General features: G+C 44.1%; 5 protein-coding genes across 5 annotated transcripts; 4 read left to right on the top strand and 1 right to left on the bottom strand.

Moving 5' to 3' along the window:
- Positions 1–7,119: 7,119 nt before the first annotated feature.
- BUD2 (Bud2p) lies at positions 7,120–10,719 on the top strand (the record flags this gene model as incomplete). Its single annotated transcript, XM_018856752.1, has 2 exons — positions 7,120–8,224; positions 8,330–10,719. 2 exons carry the CDS (start codon positions 7,120–7,122, stop codon positions 10,717–10,719), a joined length of 3,495 nt encoding a protein of 1,164 aa, XP_018714453.1.
- A 584-nt stretch (positions 10,720–11,303) lies between these two features.
- Positions 11,304–12,200, top strand: SEC14 (phosphatidylinositol/phosphatidylcholine transfer protein; the record flags this gene model as incomplete). The annotated part of the gene is made up of 1 exon (XM_018853700.1): positions 11,304–12,200. One exon carries the CDS (start codon positions 11,304–11,306, stop codon positions 12,198–12,200), a length of 897 nt encoding a protein of 298 aa, XP_018714452.1.
- Positions 12,201–14,038: 1,838 nt separating this feature from the next.
- CTF18 (Ctf18p) lies at positions 14,039–16,809 on the top strand. Its single transcript, XM_018855619.1, has one exon. It carries the CDS (start codon positions 14,069–14,071, stop codon positions 16,490–16,492), a length of 2,424 nt encoding a protein of 807 aa, XP_018714451.1. The 5' UTR covers positions 14,039–14,068; the 3' UTR covers positions 16,493–16,809.
- A 136-nt stretch (positions 16,810–16,945) lies between these two features.
- On the top strand, positions 16,946–19,090 carry METBIDRAFT_34567 (uncharacterized protein; the record flags this gene model as incomplete). The annotated part of the gene is made up of 1 exon (XM_018856489.1): positions 16,946–19,090. The coding sequence occupies one exon, from the start codon at positions 16,946–16,948 to the stop codon at positions 19,088–19,090; it is 2,145 nt and encodes a 714-aa protein (XP_018714450.1).
- A 67-nt stretch (positions 19,091–19,157) lies between these two features.
- METBIDRAFT_10169 (uncharacterized protein) lies at positions 19,158–19,898 on the bottom strand (the record flags this gene model as incomplete). The annotated part of the gene is made up of 1 exon (XM_018853699.1): positions 19,158–19,898. One exon carries the CDS (start codon positions 19,896–19,898, stop codon positions 19,158–19,160), a length of 741 nt encoding a protein of 246 aa, XP_018714449.1.
- Positions 19,899–21,286: the final 1,388 nt, after the last annotated feature.

Genomic DNA, 21,286 nt, shown 5'->3' with positions numbered 1-21,286 from the left:
GGATGCTTGAAGTCTGTGGCCACAGTTTTCAGTCGTCAACATGCGTGAACCTGGGTGGCCTGTTTGGGTTTGCCTTTTTTTTCATTTGTGTATAGTGTAAAGACGGTAATAAAGTGGACCAGATAAGCAAATCTGTTTTTCGAAGTACGAGTTTTTTTTGACACATGAATTGATCTGCTACCTAAGCCAACGTGCTGTGACTTCCCATGACAATCAGCATTAACATTATATATTGGGCCCAATATTGTCATTTGCCCAGCTTCCGAATAAAATTTGTTTGCCCAAAAGTTCCATTTTTTGAACAATGGTGGAGCGGCGGTGTTAGCATTTCTCCTGCCCTATGATATGAGCTCCAAACGATTAACGCAAGATTCAATTCACGATTAGCGCTAATACGCAAGTCCCTGGCTAAACCACCACATTAAGCCCACATAGATTTTACGTGGCTGAACAACTGATATATGAGACTCCAGCGTGTACTGCTTGATCAATCAGACCGCACAGAAAAACGGTCATCAAACGAATTGATTCCACACACCAGCCCTAGTCTTCTCTCATAAGTTTCTTAGCCTTATAATACTTTGGTTGTAAACCCGAAGTTTATCAAGATTCCAAGACAAAGATTCATTATTCTGCCTCCATTCAAGAATCTTTAATTTGCGAGCTAGTGGCAGAAAGCTGTGTCCAATTTGGGAGGTATTTGCGAAAAACAAAACAGCCCTTTCCTTCGAGTCTTTGGACTCTAAAAATCTGGAGTTTTCCGTTTCTTCCAGATTCCGAGACCTTATCCCAAACAGAGGATTTCTCTGGAACATCTCGTTTGATGCAAGAGTTCACCGCGACGCGATAATCTCTTTAAAAACGAAGTTAATCCACGATGACAGCTGTAAGATGATCTAGATGTTAAGTGCACTAGCAAAAGCATTCGCGATATTCTGAAGGTTTATATCATCTTGTGCCGAGCTAGAGTTCACGTCTTCTCTCCTGGAACCCTCGTGAGCGTCGGTCTTTAAACCAGAAGACAAAGCACCCACGGATCTATCGTACTCCAGCGTGAGAGCCTCGAGTCTCGAAACTTGATTGGCGCTGAGCTGTGGCCATCTAGAATCGTCAAGGGCAGAGTCGTCGTTGAAGGCCGTAGCCTCAGTCACTTGTGCATCGAGGTAGTCCTCATTATCAGGTATATATGAGAGCATACTTTGCATATCATCTGGAATAGCAGAGCTCCTGTTGTTGTGAATGAAGTTCCTGTTGTGGACGGAGGTTTGGTCCTTCAATTCTGTCAATGGGACCAATGAAAACTGAAGGTTATCAAGCGGACCTTCAACAAGACATCCTCTTTCTCTGTAGTGGACAAGGAGGCGGTTCCATAATTTGTTGCGGCTCAAGGATCTTGGGTTTCCGAGAATAACCATTCCGTACTTGGCGCGAGTCAAGGCCACGTTCAAACGGCGGGGATCCGACAAAAAGCCGATGTTGCGGTCTTCGTTAGCACGCACACAGGACAAGATGATGAAGTCCTTTTCTCTTCCTTGGAAAGCGTCGACGGACTGGATTTCAACCTCTTCATATTGGGCTCTCTTGGACGCAATCAGAGTGTTGAGCTGCATATAGTGTGCGATGTAGGCCCTTTGGCCCTCGTAGGGAGTGATGACACCGATCTGGTCTGGTCTGACCCCGTCCATGAAGAGCTTGCTGATGATCTTCTCCACATTCATGGCTTCGACGCGGTTGAGATACGAGCTTCCGTTTGTGCTTATCTCCTCCTTGCCGTAGTTGACCCAGAACATCATGGGGAAGCCAGGGACAGGCCACGGAAACGTCAGGCGAGCCCAGGTCCTGTCCTCCAGCGTGACGCCATTCTGGAGCGAGCCCTCGTAGAACATGTTGGACGGGAACTCGGACAAGGCCGGGTTCATCCGATACTGGATCTCGAGCCGGGAGGGCACGTGTCCCAAAGCGATGAGTCTTTCGAACAAGGACTGGGAAAGGCCCGCCTTGCTGGCCCGCTTGTCGATGATGACGGGGCCAAGCTGGTGGTGGTCGCCCACGAGAATCAACTGCTTGGCGCCCTTGACGACGGGAATGAGGGCCTCCAACTCGCAGGCCTGCGTGCTCTCGTCAATCAACACGGTGCTGAACGGGCCTGCGAGGCGGGTGTCCATCGCCCCGATGCACGTGCAGCAGACCACGTCGGCGTTCTTCAAGATGGCCTTTTCGCTCGCGCGCAAGCTGCCCAAGAGCTTGGCGAGCTCCTTGGGAGGGAGCTCGAAGCCCTGCTTGTACTTGGCGTACAGCTTCTGGAGCTTGGCGGACAAGCCCTGGGCCGCGAGCGACAGCGAGCAGTTGTCGAGCATGGCGGAGTCGGTGTTCTCTCTGGTCTTGGCGTAGAGGCGCACGGCGTTGATGCCGGCGGCGCGCAACTTCTGGGAGAGGTGGTCCACGGCCACGTTCAGCGGCGCACACACAAGCACGCGGGTCTTCTGGTACTTGGTGAGGTAGTAGATGATGGCCGAGGAGGTGACGGTCTTGCCTGTTCCGGGCGGGCCCTGGATCAACAGCAAGGGCCGGCGCACGGCGGCCTGCAAGGCCTTCTGCTGGGACGCGTTCAACACGCTCGAGCCGGGCACCGCGAAGTTCTTGGGCACGCTGGACTTGAACTCCACGTCCACGACCTCGTGGCCCAAGATGGTATGGTACAAGTGCGCGCTGACGGACTTCTCGTCGGTGGCAAAGCGCTTGACGGCCGCCAACATGCGCGCGTAGGGAATGCCCTTCCACATGAACTCCACGGTGAAGCCCGTGGTGGCATGGGTGGGCGGCGGCAGCGGCAGGCGGCCCAACTCCACGGTGAAGAACTCGCTGCGCGCGGAAGGGAGCAGCACGATGCGGCCCATGGCCGCCCAGCTCTGCGGGTCCGCAGCGCCAAACTCGCGGTGGTGGAGCTGGAGCTCGTCGCCCACGGTGACCAAGAGGTTGTTGTTCTCGTACGTGGAGAGCACGAACTGCACCTGGGGGGCGCCCGACGGCGCGGAGCCCCAGCGCAAGCAGATGTGCTCCAAGGCCTGCGACTCCTTCAAGCTCTTGTCGCACTCGGCCTCGGCCTCCACAAGCGGCACCCACGAGTTGTGGTACGTGGCCGCGTCGTTGTAGCGCAAAAGCACCGGGAGCAAGCTCTCGGCCGGGTCGGCCACCAGGTCCATGTCCGCGATGCTGGCGGCCTTGTTCATGCGCCACTGCGCCTCGAGCTTGCGCACGCTTTCCGCGGAGAGGGGCCGTGTCTCGGCCATCTGGGCCGGCGGCGGCGTGGGCGCCACCCAGGAGAGCAAGCTGCGCCCGTCAATGAGCGGCTGCCACTCGCCGGTCTCCCAGTTCATGTCGCGCTGGTGCGCGCAGGGGATGCGGCACAAAACCACCACCACCGAGTCCTGCTTGGCGGCTACAAAGCCGAGCATGAACACGTTTTTGTTGCCGCAGTTGTAGCACTCGAGCGTCTCCGCGCCCAACGGCGACGACTCGTTCAAGCTCACCGTGTTGTGTTTGGACTGCACCAAGTGCGTGACGATGTGCGAGCCGGGGAGCGTGCCCTTGCCGTTGCAGAACCACTTTTCACACGTTCCACATTTGACCGAGGACGACGGGCAGTCGAGCCCACAGTATGTGCACACGTACGGCGAGCACGTGGCGGCCGCGATTTCGGGCGACGCGCCGTCCGTCTCCCAGTGCTCCGCCAAGGACGGGCTGCCTGCCGGCGCTGACAGGGGGGAGCCGGGTTCCATTTTCACTGAGGGGGTGAAACTAGGTCCTGGTGGGCAGAACGCTGGCGAGAATTTTGATGCGCTCCGCCTGCACACAGCAAGCCCGCGACGGGCTGCCTGCGGTGGGAGATAATGGGCCCAGCTCGGGCGTGGCCCTGGTGGTATAGTATGGGTATGGGTTTTTTTTTGTCTTTTGATTTGATGGTATTGTTTTGGTTTTTTTGGTTTTAATCTGGGTGTTTTTTGGTTCGGGTGGTTTGCGCCAGTCTATGTTTACTATACTGTCCATATTTATCTGGGTGTAGCTTCAATTAGGGTGCGTTTCAATTCTCTGTGGCTTTGAATTTGGTTTTTGGTTCTTTTCTTGTGTTGGTGTTTCTGGTTTAAGTTTTCTGGTTTTTCTTTTAATTTGCTGGCTTGGTTTTGACTTGGGTGTTTTTTGGTTCCGGTGTTTTGTTTCAGTCTATCTTTACTATATTACTGTCCATATTTATCTGGGTGTAGCTTCAATTAGGGTGCGCTGAATTCTCTTTGGCTTCGAGTTTGGTTTTGGTTTTTTCTGGTTTTTTCTCTTGACTTGCTGGTTTGGGCTTAATATGGATGATTTTTGGTTCCGGTGTTTTGCTTCAGTCTATGTTTACTATACTACTGTCCGTAGTGTAGCTTCAATTTGGGTGCGTTTCAATTCTCTGTGGCTTTGAATTGGGTTTTGCTCTTGCTTTCTTGCCCAAGTCTATCTTCACTAAATGGATGACCTTATTTCGGTCCAGTTAGTTTAGGTGTAGCTTTGACTAGATGCGCTTCAATTATGCCGTGGCTTTGAGTTTTGTTCTTGCTCTTGGTGGTTTTGGTTCCGGCGATCTTGGCTCTGGTGCTTCTGGTTTCGGTGATATAGTTTGGTCCAGCTTTCGTTTTGATGCTGTCCTCATTTCGGTCTAGCTAGTTTTGGGGCACATCAGCTGAAGCTAACCATACCCTTCTTTTAATGCGGTTTAGTGCTGCTCTTGATTTTGCTCGGTTGCTGATTGCTGCCACTTTGGTTTTGGTGTTTTCCAAGGGCTGTTTTGGAGTTCGTGCTGCTTTTGATCTGGGCCAGTCTTGGTTTGATCTCTCATATTTTAAATCTCTTCGATTTTGGTCCTTAGGTTTTTTTTTTGATCCATCTCTTATGCTTGTCTAGCTTTGGGTGCTTCGATTTAGCTTCTCTCGTTTTTTTCCATTCGTTCTCGATATTTCAAATCAGGGCTTTGTTTTGATCGTATCGTGCTGCAGTTTTGCTCCCGTATGATTTTTTCTCTGGTAAACAATATCTGGTCTCTGTTGAAACCTTCGTTTCTTCCTTTTTTTACTCGCTTCGACCTTCAACCCGGATACCGGTTCTGTTTTTTTTTTTCAATGTCCTCTCTTGTTTGTGCTTGGTGAATGTCACTTGTAGAGAAGACGATATTTGCATGGGAGCTCCGGATTATCTATTCAATACATTGCTTGACTTCAGGTTTGCTTATTTCACATTCTCACTACTACAGCTTGATGATCTACGTTATTATGGCCTCCCCAGGCCACCACTCGTAGATTTGCCAATTCCATGTCTTTCAAGCAGACCGTGTAGATTCCTCAAGAGGTTGATGCGGAATAAGCGCATAACGGGGTCAAAATAATTTATCCCAAGCATAGTCTCACTTGTATTCGAAAGACAATTCGTACACGCTCATCAACTATGCCGTTATACTCTTCGTGGGAACCTTTATAGCGCGTCGACAGGCCGTCTTAATGGAAGGTGACGGGCCGAGTTTTGGCACTAGGTATACATTTTAAAGAGCTTTTTATTCAACGATGAAGACTTCAAAACAGATGGTACATCATTATTTATTGATCGCGTTAACAAGCCTATATCAGATTCTTTGAATCATTCCCCAGCTGGCCCCAAGACAGCTACTGACATCGAGTCAGTGCTTTAAAATGGTAGTGCTCGTGAAAACTTGACCGCCCTGATTTTAAAAAATGTCGATCTCTTCAATAAATTAGTTTTTTATTCCTCCCTTTCGGCCGTGTACTCGACATAGCGGCCCAATTCACATAGCCCGCAGGTGCAGCGAATCAGGGGTTTTCATCACGTAGGTAACTCAAAGTGTTCAAACAAACGTAAATCATAAAACGAATATCTGTTTTATGTTCTCATAATAACTAGTTTGGTTCAACTGGCCATGCATTCCATCCATCCTGCACGTACTAGACACTCGTCTGAGGCTGGAATCGTTTCAGGATGAATGCCAGCTTTGACTAAAGTTAGACGCATGATTTCGTCCGGCCACATCTGCTTCCTCGGGTCGATATATTGAGCCTATCGTTTTCGCTGTATGGTTGTACCAATATACACCGCCCCATCTGCAAATTCTGCCTTCCCCGCTTTTCTATTGTAGATCCGGCGAACAATCACCTTATTGCGTGGGGAATCCTGAAACACGCCACACCGGAATTAGAACACAATATGCAGTTCCCACACGGAATGTAAGTTGCAAACCTACCAAAGCTTCCTGAAAACTGTCTTGGCACCTGAACGGCCGTCTCACAATACTTCGGCATTATCTCATGAGTGCTTGGAAAGGTAATTTCGTGGGCAATTGTCAACAATGCATGCGGACTTTCCCAAATTTTCATCCTGACGTATTCTTTTGGTATTGCTTGACTAGGAGGGAATCCTGTCAGCGAAAAAAAAAAAAAAACAATCATGAAGATTAAGCCTGCTAGTTGTGAATGAAGCATTGCTGACTCAATTTCATGAGTTAAGCTCAGCAATACAATGGCCCAAGTGGTGGAGGGTGAAACTACTCCGGAGCGTCGCCGAAACCACAGTGCGCCGCGTGTATTAAGCGCGGAGATACGCCACATACTTCTATAAAAAAAATCCTCAGATCGGTTACATTTATCCAAATTAGGTCCAGTCATGTGTGCAGTATGCAGGTAGTGTACCGTGTCTCAGCAATCACCATTCATCGTATCCGAAGACAAACCAGTGGTGCTTTCACAGTTCATTCCAGAATTACTCACAGGCCATTACAGCTGTCTGACTTTTAGGCACAAGTGGTTTTTTGAGTTAAGTGTTTTGTGAAGTGGGGGCGTCGCTGTACGTTTACGCCACATTTCAGCGCTACATCTTCTAAGTAGTGAGCCGCGCATATTCTCTGTTTGCCCATTCCAGCCAGCAGAATAGAACAAGAATTCAGCATTCTCAAGCCAAAGAGAGCTGTTCTCCATTTCCATACGCCCAGACTCGCAAAAAAATCTTTATTGCCTCTCTGCCCATTGAATTCCCATCTTCATTTCTTGCTCAATCTCGGATTTTGCCAGTTCTACTACTATCATGTCCAGCTCGCCATTTCATACGAGTCTACTAAAAGACAAGGCCACCCCCAAGTGCGAGGATGTCATGGTATCACGCGATTCTGTGTCCTGGACTCAAATGGCATATGTGTACATCAACAACCAGGGCAATATTGTGGGTGCTGATGCCAACCAACGTCAAGAGAGTATCTTGATATCTGGGCTTCAATCGTGTCACGTCCTGATAAACACTTTGGCAAGTACTCATCACCTCCGGCGGCGATTTTCGAAGAACAAGCCTGAGTTTGAGATGAACGGACATGAAGCACCGCCTGCGCTATTCATACGGTCCAACAACAACGATAAATTGTATTTGGAATTGACATCCCAGCCCCAGTTCATCTCCATTCTCTCTTCTTTGTTAGCATGGCAAAACTTGAGGCCCCAAGGCCTCGCCAAAAAGTGGTTCTCTGAAAGAAAAGGGCAGGATCCTCATCAGTCTCCCTCGGACTCCCACGAATTGCTCGTGTGTCGGTTTAAAATCTACGGACCTATCCCGAGCAAGTCAAAAAGCGTACACCTCGTGAGCGGGCCTCGCGCGCCAGGTTATTTTGAGGAGCTGCATTCCCCTGGATCTTCGGGATTCTCAGCAAGCTCTCTGGCAGAGGGCCTGGTTCCTGAGGGCTGGTTCTATACCATGGGAGTACTCAAATCCAATGGCATGCTTAACTTCATCACTGAACTAGATGGCACCTTGCTCTATTCCATTGACATAAACTGTGTATTTTCTTCTGAAATTCGCCAGGTTCATCATTCCATCTGCCACTCTCCAAACACCTTGTTCATCGGCCATATCAAAGAATTACGGCTCAACAATGTTGTGAAGAGCACGACAACAATCACACCAGAAAACACATCTCCAAGCTTGTTGCTGAAGGAGGGTCGTCCTGTGGTAAACAACTCGCGAATTTTGATCGAATTCCCTCTACACATTGATCTAGAGGACTGGTTTGTGGGTTTGAACTATTTTTGCAGACGCGAATACATTGGGATTTATGACGAGAATTCGAGGTTTTTGACCCCTTGTCAGACTCGTGTTGTTGACCTCGAAGGAACTATTGATCCAGGCAACTCTTCTGAGTCTGGTATGGAGAGTGAACCTGAATCCGCAGTAGATCCTAATAGGACCTATACTTCAATTGGGACATCTGAAACTAGGAATCGGCATGGATTCAATAATACTGGAGGAGAAAGCTTGCCACAGAAATCTAAACCGAAGCTAGCTGACTTCACAAGAGATCATCTTCAAGTTTCAAAAAGAGTGACTCTTGATATCATCGAGGCAAACCTTGGCAATATTCCAATCAACATTGGTTCCGACGAAAAGGTCTACGCAGAAGTACTCATGTGGGGATATCCATGGGCGCGAACCTCGATTGTAAACTATACTCAAAACCCTTTCTGGAAAGAAGAGTTTTCGACTGATCTTCCGGTTCTGACTCAAATATTGCGGATTGTCATAAAGCAATGCTCAGGAAACAAAGGCTACTCACATACTGATAGAGTGCTTGGCCAGGTCTACATTACTCCTGACATTTTAACTCAAAAACTACGAAACTTGTCCACAATGATGGTGGGAACAAACAGTGGAGATAACATAAGCGTTCCTTGTCTGCAATCAGTATCCAGCAATTTAGCTGCAGCTGCGATGGCGGCGCCGCAAAACAATAATATTGTCCGCTTATCAATTTATGACGAAAACAATTTACCTGTGGGAAAGTTGCTTCTCACAGTTGATCTCAAGGAATACTTTATATTGCCACCTGCAGAGTTCCGCAACTTAGAAAACATGTTATCCAACTGCCCCATGAAGCAGCTTATTGAATTTTGCAACAATACAGTGAGTACCAGCGAGATTGAAAATGTCAGTTTCATTCTCCTAGACATTTTTCAAAGTCTTGGGATTGAAGAGGAATGGTTTAAATCGCTTATTGATGTTGAACTTGTGGCTGTTGATAAAATTACCAGGAGAAATTATCAACAAAAGAAAACAAATCTGGCTCAAAGCACTAACATTTTTAACACCTTGTTCAGGGGCTCGTCCATTTTCACAAAGTCATTGGAGAAATACAACTTTAGGGTCGGACAAGAATATCTTGAGAAGGTGTTTGGTAACTTTTTCGAAAAAATATCGACTGAAAACAAGAATTGTGAAATTGATCCAAGGTACATCCGATTACAAGAAAAGGCTAAACGAAAACGCAAAACCCTGGATGAAAATGCGGATTTTGATGACAGCGATTCAGAAAGCTACGATTCCGATGAAGAAAAGCAAGAAGAAGAACGAATCAAACAGATTGTTGAAGAAAATTTTGTGAATTTGTGCGCTTATACAAAGGATATCTGGTCAAAAATTTATCTCACATCCAATGACTTGCCCTCACAAATCAGAATTCAGTTAAAGAATTTCAGAACCAAAGTTGACCTTGTGTGTGATCCGGAGGATAAAACCACGTCATTGAATTGCATGAGCGCATTCGTATTTCTTCGTTTTTTCTGCCCAGCAATTTTGAATCCGAAATTGTTCTATTTGACAAAAAATCATCAAACGGGTCAGGTTCAAAGAACTTTAACTGTAATTGCAAAAATCCTATTAAATCTTGCTAACAGACAACAATTTAGCCCCAATAAAGAGGCCCATTTGGTCAAGATGAATGAGTTTTTGAGAAATCACGAACACGAAGTACTTGACTATTTCGATAAAGTTAGCGGGAGAAGAAACGACTTTAATGAAAAGATTTTGGATTTGAGTCATGAAATGAAACGATTTGACTTGGGATTGAGCGGAAACTCGGCCTCGAATGAACTTCCTACCACACCTTATCTTATCGATAAGAACTTACGTCTAACGGAACTAATCCATCTTTTGCAACTTAATGGAAGTTCATCTCGCCACCTGAGAATGGCCCTGTCAGCATCGCTCAATAGTTTTGCCACCACAATTAACCTGGATATGTCAACGAGACAAAACAGCGTGTCCGCAAGATCACCACTGCTTATGATACAGCATGAAAGAGTGTCAAGCCTTGAAAGTGGCAATGATATTCGCCTCAATAATGACCGAAACGTATATCAAATTGGATCCCTAGAATTCGAAAAGTCGGACTTTTTGGATCTAGCCGGTGATAATGAAACGGAAGGGTTCATCAAGTCGTTGTGCCGAAGCAACGAAGAAATTTTCTCGTTTATAAATTCAAACGTGACACTTAAGGATCTACAGGTGGAGAGTGCCAATTTGGGCAAAAAAATCAATATCTTGGCTGAAAGATTGCAGCAAGCCGAGGACTGCTCCAATTTGAAACACGACGATACCCTTTGGGAAGCCTTCGTCGACGATATCTTGCAGAGAGCTTGTCTCAACCTTAACAAAAATTGCATTGCCTATTATGAGCCCGTTTTTCAAGGCGCCCGGCCCCCTAACCATAAACTTTTGGTCGACAATGCTCTTTCTGCTGTGAAGCTTAAAATTACATCGGAGCTCAAAGGAAACACATCGGATACATTTCCGTCAGGAGCAATTACGAATATGATGAGGCGTAACACTAAAAACCCATTCAAAAGGTGGCTTAAGAAAGAATGATGTGCCTGAATTGTTCCAAAATTCGAGAAAATATCTATTGCTATTCACGACTCGAAAGTCGCCCACCTTATTACATGGCGTGTTATTCTGGTACAATTGCTTACTTAATGAAAAACCGAAGTGTTGCAAAAATAAAGTATGGGGGATCAAACATCTCCCAGGATTCTCAAAAATTTGACGTAGATGAATGTTTATACCCCATACGACATATGTGCTCGATAGAGACGACACGTGGTCATTCGGAAGGCTTCGGAAAAGACAGTCTAATTTCCCCTTTAGATAATCATACTCGCCACATACAGCAATAATTATAAGAATGACGAAACAAAACAATGCAGAAAAAACAATCGTTTTTTAAAGGCACCTCAATTGCAGATAATCAATTATATGTGAAAACTGCGAGCCTCCTCGCAGGGCAACAAAACTATTTCTCCCTCAGCCTCCGAGGACTGCGGTCACCAAATCGCGGTCCGCACAGGGTAGTCAGAAAGAAGAAAAAAACCTCGTATATCCGGCAACACCTTTCGAACTAGACACGGGTCCGCTCTCTAGCCAGTCAAATTTATTCTCAGAGCATAATCAAAATGGCTTCTGAACAAGAAATTCTTGCCTCTTATCCACAAGTGTCTGCTCCTTCTGGCCAGACAGGGTATACGTCAACTTTAACCGACGAACAAAGACAGATCTTGGCGGAATTCAGATCAAACTTGGAAAAACTTGGATACACCGAACGTCTAGATGACGCCAACTTGCTCCGTTTTTTGAGAGCTAGAAAGTTTGTTTTGGAAAAGGCCACGGCTATGTTCGTCGACTGTGAGACCTGGAGAAAGAACTACGGAACAGACACCATCTTGCAAGATTTCCATTACACCGAGAAGCCACTCGTAGCCAAGATGTACCCTCAATATTACCATAAGACAGATATTGATGGTCGTCCTGTGTACTTTGAGGAGTTGGGAAAGGTGTACTTGCCAGATATGTTGAAGGTCACGACGCAAGAGAGAATGTTGAAGAACTTAGTGTGGGAATATGAGCTGTTCACTAAATACAGAGTACCAGCATGCTCCAGGAAACAGGGCAGCTTGGTCGAAACTTCCTGTACCATCATGGACTTGAAAGGAATCTCGATTTCTGCAGCGTATCAAGTTGTCGGATATGTCAAAGAGGCATCCAAGATTGGGCAAGACTACTATCCTGAAAGAATGGGAAAGTTTTATTGTATCAATGCTCCATTTGGATTCTCTACTGCTTTTAAGTTATTTAAGGCCTTTTTAGACCCTGTGACTGTGTCCAAAATCCATATCTTGGGCTCATCATACAAGAAAGAATTGCTCAAGCAAATTCCCGCTGAAAACTTGCCCAAGAAATTTGGTGGAGAGTCAGACGTCACCGAGGAACAGTTATATTTGAATGATTACGGTCCTTGGAGAGATCCTCAATTCATTGGCCCCGAGGGTGAGGCTCCACGGGCATTTGAATGATTTGCTTGATTAATAGCTTCACTAAGTATAATAGACCGATTTGTTTAGCTGTTCATCGTAATACATTAAATTTTCAAGCTTTCAACTTCAATGATATAGCTTCAGTGGTCCATCGAGTATTGTTAGCTAAATTCATGTTGCCGATCACTTCATCTCAATTATTCAAGCTTTAAGAAACAAAACACAAAAAAAGCTAATGTTGAGCCAAAAAATGTTTTTCTGGTTTTGTTGTGGATGTCGTTTTGTGCAACATAATGTATTACTCTTAGTTTGTAGCCAATATCTTCACGATGCATTATTCACTTAGGTCGTGAAGAGTTATTCTCATCGATCTTCTCATGGTCAGTAGTTTTATCGAGCATCATTTTGATACTCCAGTCAGGATCTTCTGAAAAAATCTACTCTTCTAACCCACTGATACTTTCTGAAATTTCTTATGGTTCTCTAAAATCGACAATGTCTGATTTTGCCTATTTGTTAAGTCTAGACGAGCGGATTTATTTCTGCTTCGACTATAAAAAGACTTGCAACTTTTTACAAAATTGCTCCCATAAAACCTTGCAGACAATTTTATCGTCTTTCAAATAAAGGAATGATTACATGCTACCAAGTGTGGGTCTATAAAGCTTAATAAACGTTGTCCGGTCCAAAAACAGTATGCTCTTAGTAGGATGGGCGTGAGTAGCGTAACAGTGCGCAGACCAGCACTTGGTCTATATTTGGGAGCTCATAAAGTAATTCGAATAAATATTGAATATTCTTGTTCCTGTGAAAGGACGAAACCAGTCAGAAAACGGACCGGAATACAATTCTTGCTAATTTTTTGGCAGAGAATGTTTTATAGAGTCGCTAATTCCTCCTGACGTTGAGAATTCAATATTTTTCAGGTTCTTGATAGTTCAAGTTAAACGGCTATTTGTATATTTTCAATAAAAGCATCCGGAGAACAAAAGAATTCTCCTAGTCAAGACATCTACTGAAGTTGTGGCTCATGAGGTTGATATAATTACCTGTCTAAAATACAAGGAAGGTGTCAGTGCAGTATTGACTGCAGACATGATAACAGTAATGCTATCTTGTCAAAAGCAATACTGAACAGCCTCGTAGAAAATTCAGCTTCACCATTCAAAACTTTCAAAAATAAAAGGCTTCGGGAAGATATCTCAACGTAATCGTCCCCTCACAATGAAAGAAGAATGTATATCTCCTTTTGGGTTCAACTTTCCGTTCCAGTTTTCAGTTTTTTTTTACTAAACTAGTGATTATCATTGCTTATGCCGATTAATGGTATTTTTTTTGCCAGTCACTGTGTTCCGTTTGTTTTTGTGAAGTTTTATTTTCTTGACATACAAACTACAAAATCTTTATAAAGTCTTTCACCCAAAAAGTCCCTCTCAGAAAACAAAATAAAAATGATCACATACAGTGACCAAAATAAAAGTTGAATACCTTACTGATGATAATTTTAGTTAGCCGCCAAACCCATAGTAAATTGTTAATGTATCAATAGACTAACAATTAATGAGAAGAAGTTGCAGCCATGCCAATGATCCTGTATTGAGCGTGCACCATGAGAGTGATATCTGGTGCCGACACTTCATAAGTGGCCATACAACCGTTTATAGTCCAATTCAAAGTAACCTTGACTTACTTATGACCCCAGGAAAAACAAAACTCTGAGATAAAAAGGGGGCAAAGCTTTTTAATGAAATTTTTTGTGATAAGAGTTTTTTCGCAAAAGTCCCATCACGTCTCTCAGCTCGCGCTCGCTTAGAGACCAAGGCGCGCACCACTCAAAATAGAGAACCGCGTCTCGATCAATTCCTTAATTGTATCACAGAAAATAGTACAGTCCATACCTAGCTATCATGTCCGACTCAGATTTTGTTTTTGGCGAGTCGCTTCTTTTTCTGCACACTTCTCCTGCCACACTTTCTACTCCAGATTCGGCAGAAAGACCGCAAGACACAGATACACTTGATGATGGTTTGGAGTTTTCACAGTCTCTTCTTTTCCAGCAACACCCACCTCAGCCACTTAATACTCTATCACGACAGACACCTGAAAACTTGAACAAACATGAAAGAACTAAAATGGTAAAGCTCCTAGATGGATCCACTTTGGAGCTCCGCCCAAGACGCAAAAAACAAGTCATCATCGAAATTGAAAAAGATTCAGATGATGCTATACTTAACATGGATAAACTTTATGAACGCGTGAATAAAAGAGAGGAGCTTCGAAACTCACAAAAAGAGATACGTGCTTTGAAGCAGCAGAGTCAAAACATCAGAACCTCTGAACTGCTGCATCTATGGCTGGAGAAATACAAGCCAAAGTCGTTCATGCAGATATGTTCAGCTGGTAACGAGCGGCAGTACTGGCATGTTAAGAATTGGCTTAGTAAATGGGGACCGGCAGTTTTTGGTCATGAAAAGAGTGATAATGAGCCTCTTGACAGCTTGGGTAGACCTTTACGAAAGATCCTTTTAGTGCATGGACCGCCGGGTATTGGGAAGACAGCAGTCGTTCATTTGTTCGCACGTCAAGCGGGATACTGTGTTGAAGAGCTCAATGCGGCCAACAGTATGAATGCTTTACAAGGAGCAGAAGCCTCAGACGGTGCTGGTAGATTTGCCAACGCCACCGCTGCTTTGAAACTTAAAGTCAAAAATGCGCTTACAACTAATTCAATCACCTCAAATGGGAAACCAACTTGTCTCATTGTTGATGAAATTGATTCCACTGCCAACGCTAATGAAATCGTGAAGGTTCTCTCTGAGTTGGTCCGTGTTGACCAAGCCAATAGAAGAAAAAAAGAAGACAAAGAACTAAGGAGAGACTCGAAGAAAAAGTCCAGTAAAAAACCTTTTTCTTTGAATCGTCCTATAATATGCATTGCGAATGATATGTATAACACGGCAGCAAAATCTGGTGGCCCCAATCCCATGGAAATTCTTAGACCCTTATGTGAAATCATCGCCTTCCGGAAGTCAACAACTGGTTCAAGTGTGGGAGAAAAGATCAATGTATCTGCACAGAATTCGGTCATAAGATTTCTTATGAAAATTAGTGAAAACGAAAATTTAGGACTAGACCGCAAAGAGATTGCTGAGGTCTTTGAGATATGCGATGGTGATATACGTGCTTGCATCAACTACTTACAATTCTCCAGTCGCAAACTAGACTCTGATTTACATTCGTTTACCCCAGACGGTGAATTCTGCAAGAAAGACTCTCTGGTTTCGTGGTTCACGTTAGTTGATCAAATCTTTAGCCGGAATCAGACTCTTTCGAAAGAAGAAAACTTCGAGAAAATGCTTAACCTTGTATTTTCCGGCGAGGGCAAATCAGCCGCAGCTTTTTCCCTCGACAAAGTCGTTAGAGGATGCTTCAACAAATATCTAGATGTTGTACATCTACAAGATGATTCTGTGGTGAGGCCTGCAGAAATAAGTGACTGGCTATTCTTCTATGATCTACTCACAACCCAGAATTTCAATTCTCAGTTCTATCCTACTCTAACTAGTTTGAAGTTCTGGTCTTTGTTCAGTGATATCAATCCACAGAAATTCAGAGATAGTGATGGTTTGATTCCCAACGCACGAAACCTAGATTTCAATTCACGTGAAGTATTGAAACAGAACAGGTCCATCGTGAAGAAGCTTGCCGATCTGGTACCTGTCAATTCCAAAGTGTCACTATGCGGTATGTCATCTAACGGTAGCTTCTACGCATCTGAGTTTATTCCCTTTCTCGACATTATGCTTTCACCAGAGATCGGTTCTTCCAAGTCCAAACTATCACTCAAATCGCATGAGGCAATTTTGATCGAAAAATTGGCAGATTTGATAAAGAAGCTCGACATCAAGCTAGAGTCTCAACGAGATATTGAAACAAACGAGGTATACTTAATGTATGGACCAGACTGGGAGAGTATGACAATGTTCACGAGTGGAGAGCAAGACATCGATCAGAAAAAGAAGTCGTTGAATATCAAAAGACAATGGCTCTTTCCATTACTACAATCAGAACTTGATTCGCTCGCGAGCACAGGGCTACTTAAAAGACAGCGGGCCGAAATGGACCAAGAGAAGAAAGAAGCCAGCCAGAAAAGAACAAAAATGGCCACTTCGCTTGATTTTTTTAAGGGAAGATATGATGACTTGCTGACGAAAGTTGCAACGGCTGCTAAGCCGATCAATAGAGAAGCAATGAGAATTTGGGTGAAGCATCACGAAGGATTTTCTAATGCTGTTAGAAAAAACATTGGATGGCACGAACTATGGAACTGAGACGATGTGGGGGTATGTGCGAAAGGCGTTGTTATAGAGGAACGTAAGTCAATATTTAGTTGAGTAATTCATTTACCATAAAATTGCGGGTCTTAAAACATCCCTCCCAATAGCTTCGGAAGGTCTATGTTGGCGTATATGTGGCCTTATTTACTTCTAATGTAAGGTCCGTCAGATATCTTGTCCAACCCCTCATAGAATGATCTTATACAGGGTTTTCCCGATTCATTCCCGTGATCGGATACTTAAGCCAGATATGATTCCCTATGAAGATTTAGGACGCCATTCATAAATAGGAATACAAACACCCATATATCCCGCGAAGTCCCTCACATCAGATACTTACTCAAACAGTACGTCCTATTTTAGAAACCCCATTATGCGCACCGTTCCCTTCCGCGCATTATGAAGCCATAGACAATCTACCTGCACTGTGGAAATATCCAAACTAGCATGAACAACTATTTCTCGGACTTCGTGAGTAAATTCGGAGGACATACTTGGGGATCGACCCTGTACAGCGAGGTTGATAGCAAGGTAAACAACACACCTCGAATTGGATTTGTGACCCTTTACAATCCTTCTTGGGCAAACGAAAATGACGAGAGTCTTGATGGCCTATCCAAACAAGTTTTATTCTTCGTGGCTCCTCGAGCCACAGACAACCAAAGCTTTGACTCTAGGGCTCTGGAAGAGCTAGGTTATAATCCCGTTCGTGAGCACTTAAACATTGTTGGACTTCTTCGCGGTACATGCTCTTTGATGTCGGATTTCGGATCAACGGCTGGACCGGTCACAATAGACATTAAAAATGGCGCTATCATCGACATAGAACTAGAAAGCGGGTTCTTTCTTGCTATATCTTTGGTTACAAACACAGATGAAAAACAAAAGAGAAACATCTGTGTGAAACAGCTCATGAGTGCAGCCCAAAAGAATCACAGAATATTCGAATTGATTAACCTGCCCTTAACAAATCTTGTACAACTATATGGAAGAAAGCAATCGAGTGAATTGCTCAAAAATTATTGGCAGGGTTTCTTGAATAATTTCAATTTTGAGCAGGCCACTTCGTTCGGACCTTCAAAGATCTTGTGGCCAAACCGTCTTAATACTCGCGGATTTTTTGATTTTCTCCCTAAGAAGTGCTACAAAAAATCGTCAATAAGACTAAATAAAGCCATTTTATCAGAGATTGATAAATTGGTTCTTGACAATAATGTTAAGCCTTCGGGGTACATCGTGGCAAGCATGGACACGCTTTTGACCAAAAATTCGGGAATTATCCACATGAATTTAGGCGAGAAAAAAATGCTAGATAAAGATTCAGTCATTTGTGTCTATGAAATGTTAGAGGATGTCAACGCAAGCAACTGCCTTAATTCTCTGTTCTTTTCTCAGCTAAATAACTCTCAGGATATTTATACTCTGTTGAGCAACAAGTGGCAGCGTGCATCTGAGACCCAAGAGCACCAACTGGCTCATTCGCAACCTGAAGAATCTGAAGATGAGAGCTTACAGACTAATGAGTATCATATTGATGCTGTTAATGCTCTTGCAATGCTTAATCCCCTCAAACTTTCCGAGTCACTTGTTTCCCTGCCTCTCAATAGCACGTTGAGAGGGTTCAGGAGCCTTGGCCAAACAGTCACAGAACAAGTGCATGAAGCTCCAAACTGGTTCAATCGAATGAATTATTTTGCAACCACTCATGAATCTGAAAATAATACTGTAAGTGCAAACCAAGATGACAACATTCCGAGTGTTGACGACGGAGAATATTTCCTAGGACTAAATGGAGATGAAATCACAAGGTTTCTAGTTCACATCCCAACCATTTCTCACAACAGTTCCTCGAATATATTGGAGTACCTGTTGGTAGCTTATAGACGAGGAGATATAATAACTGTGCTTTTCTATGAATCCGGATATGAGGTTCTAGACAGTGAGTCTTTCTATTTGGATTTGGAATCATGTGTGCTAAACCCCTTAGCAGAAGTTATCAGAGAAAATGACCAAGACCTCTTTGCACCCTTGGAAAACAGTGTGGGCTCTTTACTAGAACCAATTGAAGCAGCAGTACATTCTAATACCGAAGAACAAGAGTACGGCATTGATAACAATTTCTTCTTTATTATTTATGACTCAGAGAACAAGTCTTACGAAACATCACTTCCAGATTTCCAGGTAGCGAGGCCGAAGTTCCGAGACTTTGAGCAACAAAAACCACAATTGGAACGGATTATGTTTCATCTTCATGATCACTTGGTTAAGCACTATATCTTTGAGACCAAAGAACGCATTTTTCAGACAGACGGCATGGTTTGCGAGCAACTTCATAAATTCTCCAGTAGCAAACATAATGATTGGCTATTCTACTCCATGCGACATGAGAAAAAAATCATAATCATCATTCGAGACTCAAGCTACAAAGTTAAATCAAAACCTGTTTTGAACCCGGAGAAAACGTACCTCATGAATATCGCTGACAGAGTCTACGGTGCAGCCAACTATGGATTTTTAGAAATCTTAGGCGGAGATGTTAAAGTCTGGCTCGGAGGGCTAGGTATGGGCCCTGAAGAAGAAAACATTGAATGATTGAATGTTCATTGCAAGACATGTATAGTTTATCATCAAATAGGCTGTTTCAGTGCTGAGAAAATGATCACGGGGTCTTACCCACCCACTTCAAGAAGTTGGGCACATCCTTGGCAACAACTGAGTTTATAGACGACCTTGCGAGCCATTGAGGCACATTGCCTTTGGCATCCGAACAAGTTGTCATAAGCCACAGAAGATTTGTACCATCATACTCAAGTCTTTCCACTGAAGTATACTGTGCGTCAATCAAGGTGGCATCTTTTGTAGCGTTTGGGATCAATGATGGATCAACGGCAATACTTATAACAAAAGCTGTGCGTTCATCGGTGCTTTTCAAAATATGCACTAAATTGCTGAACCTGCGTCTTTTCAATGGCCACTGCAACTTATAAAACGTCTCGACTAAATAAGAGAAGGATTCGTATCCCTCTGGTGTATCCTCCAATGTGTATGCAGAAATATCGAAGTCATACAACTCTTCAATATAGTGCTGTTCATGAACCGTATGACAGTCTTGTAAGTCCTTGGTCGAGCCAATGCTGTACTTGAATAATTGCTCCCACAAACGTTTACGCCCGTCTGGAGAGAGTTCTTCGAATGTGTTCAATCTGGCGACCCAAAAGTCATTGTTCAAGTGGTCCTTCGTGCGAACACCAACCTCGATCTTTTCCTGAGTTTGCGGCACATCGTACTTATATATTCCGGCAGCTTTCCAGCTTTGAATCAGATCTGCTATATGCGCTGCGTTTTCTAATAACAGGCTGGAAGTCACAGTATCAAGGGATTTGAGAGGTGTAGAATTCATGTGGGGCGGGATTGGGAAGAGAGTTGACGATACGCGACCGTGCGGCGCTTTCCGCTATTAGTATTGAAAGCACAGCAACCTAATTTTTGCCACCTGAAGCAAATCTTCAGATTCCCAGGGGATTTTGGTGCACAACTTCTGGTAAATCTCTCATCCTTTTTTTGTAACCCATGCTTGACGTAATACATCTTCGTCGTTTACTCTCCAATTACGAGACGTCTAACTAAAACTTTGTTTAGTGGTGTTGTCTTACTTCATGCAGCACATTCAGGGGATCATTCAAATTCTTTCGCAGCTAAAAGCTCGGGTGTGCACCGGCCCTTGTCTTCTTTAGTTTCGGTTGCCTACTTTAGTTCATTTGTCCTTTTGGAGGACAGTCTTCGGTGTCGATACACGTCCCTCAGAAACTCTTGTTGTTAAAATTTTACAAGTTTGCTACGACGTCTTCGGATATGCATGGAAGACTAAAGCTATGAGGCTGCTGACTTCGAACCAAAAGATGAATATGTTCATGTCCTAATTTTATAGTCTTTAAACTCATGGTTAGAGTGGTCGAAGCGAAGTAGGGAGATAAATAAACTGAGGCGCAATTGAAAAACAGCTTTTCTAATTGCTTTATTTGTCTTAAGCTGGAGCATACATTCTACTATCTGCAAAATGCCTTTTTTGTCTAGATATGGCTCCATCAATGCAAAAAACAAGAGCGTGGCTTTCTTGATATTTGGGACCAAATCATAAGCGCGGGTTTGAAGCCACGCGGTTACACGACCTTGTGGCTCGACAAGTGCAGTGCTGCGGCTCCGCTATTCTTGAACGACGTTAGTGCGATGTCATTATAAATAATGCCCCAAGGAACTGTGAACGCCATTCTGATAGTAATTCTGGCTTTATCCTTTTACGCATTTTTCACCATGCTGCAAATCAACTTCGAACAATTGACTTCCTCTCAGGCTTCTCCATCTTGGACCTGGACACCCGAAGAGATCTTGCGAATTGCAAAAGAGATTGTGGCAGCCGAAGTGAGCTTTAACGATGGCATTGCAGGAATCAAGGAACCATCTGTCAGCAATGTGTTGATTCCAACGATAAACTTTGGGAACGAAAACTCAAAAAAAGAGAATATGGTCACATTTTATCAGTATGTCTCGACTGACAAAGAAGTGAGGGACGCTTCCACGAAAGCGGAACAATTATTGGATGAAAACTCGATTGAGCAAAGCTCTAGACAAGACTTGTTTGAGGTTTATAACAAGTTGTGGGAGAATATTAAAGACGATCCCAATGCAACTGATGAGGAATCTCTCAAGTTCTTAGAAAAGGTGGTCAAGGGCTTCAAAAGAAGTGGCTTAGGCTTACCTAAGGACAAACAAGCAGAAGTTAAGAAACTT

This window comes from Metschnikowia bicuspidata, assembly GCF_001664035.1.
Source record: "Metschnikowia bicuspidata var. bicuspidata NRRL YB-4993 chromosome Unknown METBIscaffold_1, whole genome shotgun sequence".
NCBI classification, from domain to species: Eukaryota; Fungi; Ascomycota; class Pichiomycetes; order Serinales; family Metschnikowiaceae; genus Metschnikowia; species Metschnikowia bicuspidata.
Note: the sequence above shows the minus strand (reverse complement) of the source record. Positions and strands in the feature narration are given on the sequence as shown.

Excerpts from the sequence above, each read along its gene's own strand:
- CTF18 (XM_018855619.1), top strand. The coding sequence starts at position 14,069 with ATGTCCGACTCAGATTTTGTTTTTGGCGAGTCGCTTCTTTTTCTGCAC.